This window comes from Ceratina calcarata, unplaced genomic scaffold (genome assembly GCF_001652005.2).
Source record: "Ceratina calcarata isolate Rehan_Ccalc_2016 unplaced genomic scaffold, ASM165200v1 scaffold255.2, whole genome shotgun sequence".
Taxonomy (NCBI): domain Eukaryota; kingdom Metazoa; phylum Arthropoda; class Insecta; order Hymenoptera; family Apidae; genus Ceratina; species Ceratina calcarata.
Window position 1 is genome coordinate 666838 of NW_017147567.1, and position 5980 is coordinate 672817.

Consider the following 5980-nt stretch of genomic DNA (forward strand, 5'->3'; position numbering starts at 1 on the left):
AATTTTGCAGACTTTTTTTAAAAAATAATTAAATAAATTAATACAAATTTCATATCTACGAATAAAACCAAGGAAAAAGTATTTTCCCACCGACAGATTTTTATATTATTTAAAATATGTATAAAAAAAAAACATTGGACTCACCTCGCCGTCACACTTCCAAGTAATCGGAATACACGTCCCAGACTCGCAAGTAAAACTGGTCGAATTACAACTGTGTTGATTGCAATTGATTTCGTCGGAGAGATCAGGGCAGTCGTAATGCCCGTTGCAGACGAGGTACTCAGATATGCAGGCACCCTCCTGACATTGAAACTCATCTGAAAGATATTAGAACCATTGTGAACGATCGCTTACTCGATGCAAGTGCAGAGTGCAATACAGGTCGAGCCTGTGAACCAGGGTGAGTTCAATACATCGGGCATCGTTTCCCAATGGCAAATCTCTCCACGATTGTCTCAAGCAAACAACAACACGATCGTTTTGAAATGTTAATTTATTGATTCAGATAATATATAGACGAGCTATTCAATAGCTACTCATAATTGGACGTTCATTTTATATACACAACATAATTCGCTAATATAAATAATTGCTATAATTTACTAAACGATTAAACAGTTTTGTTGTTATAAATAATTAGGATGTTGTAGATAATATTTGATAATAAATGGTTTGATTTACTGGAATCGCATTCCTTTTTAACGCAGCCCTCTTCGTCTGTACCGTCCGTGCAGTCTCGCTGGGAATTGCAACGTTTCGTCTTGCTTATGCATTCGCCGTTCTTGCATCGAAACTGATCTTCCTGATCGCATTTGTTGTTGGACCAAGAGAAATCACAAGAGCTTGACTCGTCTTCTCCGTTTGGACAGTCTCGTACCCCATCGCACCTAAAGTTCAACCCCTCTCATTAAAATCTGACTGTTCGAAATTCTATTAAAGCTCCCTAAACGCGAAGCCCATAAACTTTCCCGGCTAGTCTGATTGACTTTCCTATTTCACTTACAAATTCATGTAAGTAATTCTGAATAAAATAAAACACTTAAGTATAGACTGCTGTACCTTTGGCCAAGTTTTATGCACAAGTCGTGTTCCCCGCATTTGACTTCGCCAGGGTTGCACGCGGTCTGAGGGCTGCACGTTCGATTATCTGCGCCCAGCATCATGTCAGGCGGACACGCACAAATCTGTAAATGCATGCAATGAATGCGTGTACGAATAAATTAACAGAAACTCGTGCGAATGTAGAATTAAGCCCAGCCTTACGAGACTTACGTGCGAACCAGTGCCGGATAGTAGGCATACATGGGAACAGTTTCCGTTGTTCTTCCGACAATCATGTTCTTTTACATACGCTCCATGCAGACCAATCAGTTGCATATTATCTACGTCCTTAGTTATTGCTGAATAATAAAGATACTTGGTTTTATTTTAATTAATAAGTACAATCTGAGCTACGATTAATATGTTTAACTTAATATGTTTAAATCTTCTCCTTATAATTTTATCATTTTCTTGAAAGAAATTATTTAAATAAGTAAAAATCACTGTTTCTAATCGTTCAAGCAAAGTTTTATAATTTATTTACGTTAACTCACATAAGGTAATACGCTTCAGATTTTGTTCGGTGTTGCTTTTCCTGGTCCAATACAATTGATTCGATTTATATTGGGTCCAAAAGACGTGATCGTTGAGGACTGCAAGACTCACAGGCTCTGATAATCCGGTACGAAAGATATACGTTTTAAAATCTGAAACAAAACATGCAATCCTCAAGATTAATGGAACGAATCGTGCAAGAAACTTATGTATTGATCGTTGAGGATTTTCTGCGAATATATGAAAATTGAATAAGAATTTTTGCCGTGTCAAACCTGGTATTGTCGTGGTACCAATACGTCCGGTGCCTTGATCACTCCAAAACAATTGCTTCAAATCTCTATCATAGCACAAAGACACCTTTGGTCCCTCCAATGGTTTACCTTCCCCTTCGATAGTCACCCTCGGCCCCAGGCCATTCATGTTCATTATGTCTATGCGATATTTCTCGTCCATGCGAAATACGACTGCCATTGCTCTGTTATTTTATACAAAATAATATATGCAATATGATTTTATTTAAAAATGGATAAATATTACTTAACGATGCAACTATCAATGACTGGTTTTGAATGAACGACGAATGGCAATTGAACGAAGAAATGCATTGATATAAAAAAAAGTCAGTAGTAAGAATTGTTGTTTTCTCTGAAGTTAATTACCCTTCTTCCGGTATCAACGCTATGCCATGAGGTTCCTCTTGGAAATAGAATACAGTTTTCTCTTTGGTATTCAAACTGTGGACTTCAATCGTTTTATGCTTCACGTCTGACATATATAGATTATTCCCAATGTAATCGAAATCCATTCCACCCAGCAGTTCGTTCTCGATGGATGAGATGCTTTTCAATTCGTTGGTGAACGTGTTGAAGTAGAAAACGTCGTCTGACAATTGGTCACTCGCAAATAAACCACCTATACAGATTTTTTATTTAGTATAAACGAAAATTAATAAACATTCACAATAGAACATATGTTAATTTTCTTGAAGTTCCTGCCAGGTATTTCAATACTAATAATTTCCACCTTGCAGATAAACGATTAAATCTTTAATTCAATTTAATATTGCATAACAAATTTCATACCGGTGAAAGCGTCATAGGCAACCGCAGTGACGTGCTTCAATTTCAACGTAACGTTCGCTACCATTTTTGGTTTTCCCAACAATTCGTGATAGTAATCTATAAACGTGTTCCCTGCTACTATTACCAAGTGCGCCTTCTTCTTGATTGCTGGAATTTATTAATTTTTAAATCGATTATCAGCAATAATTAGACTGCAGATTTTCAGTTTTCTTATAAATGCACAAAATCTGCAGTCTAATAATTTCTTACATTCTATGAACAATTCAAATAACAGACTGCAGATTTTTATGCAAAATAAGATATTTATGGTAGCAATATAAAAAGACATTTTCTCTTATTTAAATAATTCAAATAATAATTTACCACGACAGCTGTGTTTATCAGAATTCAATTCTTTATCAATGGTGCAGGCACAGGTGTAGTTACTCTCAGAGTTTAAGAGACAGAGTTCCTTGCAGGGGCTCGAGTTGCACGGATTTGGTATCTGTTAAATAATTGATATTTTATTTTTATAACATATAAATTCGAGTATAAAATGATGAGAGTTACCTTGGGTTTCAAAACGGAGTGATATATGTGTATACCGTAAATGGTGCTATTCGCGTTTACTAAAACCTTCCAATCCTCCCCGGTGAATTTATCACACGATTGTATGGTATTCGATATCCAATCGCTCCAGTACAGTCTATCTTCGAACACCGCCAACGAAAATGGTTTCTTTGCTACTTCCTTTAATACAATCTACATAAACAAATTTAAATTTAAATGTAAATAATTCAATATTATTAAATATAATTAATTCCATCGTCATTCATCGAATCATTCATTAGGCAAGTTTATTTAAGCTTGAATGTATTATATTTAATTTTGAATGTACCCTGCGGTCTGTGCCATCCAGTCGTATCGATTCGATCACCTTCAGTTTACTGTCTATCCAGTATAATCTATTGTTCGTATAATCAATTGACAAGCTGTTTGCCCATTCTAAATCTTGACCAATTAGCACGGTGCTGTTCTTGCCGTCCATACTAGCCATTAAAATGCACGAATTTGTGCCCCATTCGCTCCAATACATTATGCTATAGAATAAATTAATTATTTTGAATATTTAATTATTGAATATTCAATTATTATTAGGCTGTGAATTTATATGGAAGTACAAAAAATTTGTATATAAAAATTACATAAATTAATATAAATCCTATATTGTCAAATTCTAACAATTATAAATCTGTATAAATCGATTAGATTCTTTATTTATTTTTTAAAAGTTTCGATTTCGCATAAAAATCCTAAGCCTAATTTTTATTTAAATTCTGAGACTTGCAATTAGGAACTTCCTCTACTTTTTTTTTAAGAATCATTGAAGAACTCACCCGCTAGACGGTAACAGGGCGAGCGCTCTCGGTTTATCGTTTCGTTCTTTGATAACGATGGTGCAGTAAAAACCGTTCCCGTTGCAAACACCAATGTGCATGTAACCACTGTCTGTGAAGTAGATGTTCCCAGTTACCCAGTCCACTGCTATGTCGTCCGGGCTGCTTAAACCTTAACATTTTAAGAACTATACATAAAGACGTCTGTTTGTCGGGTCTTGTTCTTGCGTAATTTCATTGCACTTATATTACCACTTACATGTTTATGGTATATTAAATTGTACAGTACAATTGTATAGTAAAATTATGTAATAAAATTATATGGTAAAATTGTATATATTTTATTGTAAGTAATACCGGTTGTGACAATAACTTCGCGTTGCGAGCCATCGTCCAAACTTCTGATTATTGCTTCGTCGCCGTCTTCTATGTCAGACCAGTATACATAATTCGCATCCTGTGAAACAGCCACGGCGTGTTGCAAATTTCGCATCAGCGAGTAATCCACCTGGGAGTCGAGGTAGTAGCCACGAATTTCTGATTTAGTCGAAAACACCATCCAGGCCTCGCCACCTGAAGAGAAAACGAGAATTGTCTGATCGTGTCTATGATAAATTATTCTGAGGACGATTATGTCTGATTAAATTTATTCGTTCTTCAGAGTCAAAGAAATTCAAATACCTTCAGCTTTGCAAGTTCTTCTATCGTCGCTCGGTGTGTAACCAGGCTGACACAGACAAGTATAAGACCCTGCACTATTTAAGCATTGCTGATCGCAAATTCCATAAATTTCGCACTCGTTCACATCTGTGGATAATAGAAATAATTCTGATATTGCATCTTCTCGATTTAACTCGGAAGACGAGTATACTTAATTGTTTTTAATTATTACCATTGCAAGTTTGATTGTTTAATTTGTATCCGGATCTACAAGAACATTGGGCACCCTCGGGCGTTCTTCTACAATTGTGTTCACAGTTTGCTNGCTGCAAACCTTGGCTAATTTATTAAAATTTATCACTACGATTTTTAGTAATTCTCTAAAACTCTAATAATATTTAGTGATGAATTCTTAGCATTACTTTAAAGTCTTTGCAGTTCGCCTCGTCTGAATGATCGCCGCAATCATCGTCCCCGTCGCACAAATGACTACGCGAAATACATTTTTGATTCTCGCATAAGAAGTCCAGTGGGTCGCAGCGTATAACTAAAATTTGTTATTAGTAATACGAAATGTGTAAATTACGTGAAGGTTTTCTTCGTTTAACAAAGTTACACGAACGTGAAATTATTGAAATTTACCTGTGGTCTCGATTTGCGAACAGAAGACGTTGAGGATGAAGAATAGAAACAAATTGCGGTTCATAATTCTGTAATAATTTTAATTAATCGATACTGATTTCTACTTGAGAATTTAAATTATTAGTCTTAAGTATTCTTATTACTTTCTATTAGTCTTGTTTCTCTCTCTTTGTCTCTCATATGAAGTATTTCTTAATAGTCTTCCTCAGTTAATTATATGAAGTTCTCAAATCGCTGTTACCACTACGACTGTTACTTACATACTAAAAGTCCTTCCAGAGCGAAAATCGAGTCCTTCGAGAACGAAGATCGTTTACTTAAACATACACACGTTACAGAATACCTTTATATCATAACAGATTAATACGAATTTCAGTCGATGTAACCAGAATTATATTATAAAGACATAATTTCTGATTTCAAGTAAATTTCAATAATAAAATAATCATAATGGTAAAATGGTATGAAATTACAATTAACGTGAATTTTAATTGATAAAAATAGAATTTTATTATATCATAAAGGCACCTAATTTTATATCATATATATTATAAAGACGTCTTATTCCATATATATTTATTTTTATTTGTTATACACAACTTGAGAGAAAAATACTTG

General features: G+C 34.7%; 1 protein-coding gene across 1 annotated transcript in view; it reads right to left on the reverse strand.

Annotated features, from left to right (window-relative positions):
• The window catches only part of LOC108623179 (Putative vitellogenin receptor yl), a 9815-nt gene extending 4626 nt beyond the window's left edge, over nucleotides 1-5189 (reverse strand). Inside the window, exons 1-16 of the mRNA XM_026812051.1 lie at nucleotides 5143-5189; nucleotides 4953-5059; nucleotides 4742-4867; nucleotides 4418-4633; nucleotides 4061-4232; nucleotides 3562-3763; nucleotides 3234-3425; nucleotides 3048-3168; nucleotides 2685-2831; nucleotides 2262-2514; nucleotides 1875-2077; nucleotides 1599-1751; nucleotides 1276-1403; nucleotides 1063-1187; nucleotides 685-890; nucleotides 145-320 (exon numbers count right to left, since the gene is read on the reverse strand). Of these exons, the coding sequence (XP_026667852.1) occupies nucleotides 145-320; nucleotides 685-890; nucleotides 1063-1187; nucleotides 1276-1403; nucleotides 1599-1751; nucleotides 1875-2077; nucleotides 2262-2514; nucleotides 2685-2831; nucleotides 3048-3168; nucleotides 3234-3425; nucleotides 3562-3763; nucleotides 4061-4232; nucleotides 4418-4633; nucleotides 4742-4867; nucleotides 4953-5059; nucleotides 5143-5189 (2574 nt within the window). The remainder of the gene's footprint in view (nucleotides 1-144; nucleotides 321-684; nucleotides 891-1062; nucleotides 1188-1275; nucleotides 1404-1598; nucleotides 1752-1874; nucleotides 2078-2261; nucleotides 2515-2684; nucleotides 2832-3047; nucleotides 3169-3233; nucleotides 3426-3561; nucleotides 3764-4060; nucleotides 4233-4417; nucleotides 4634-4741; nucleotides 4868-4952; nucleotides 5060-5142) is intronic.
• Between the last annotated feature and the right edge of the window lie 791 nt (nucleotides 5190-5980).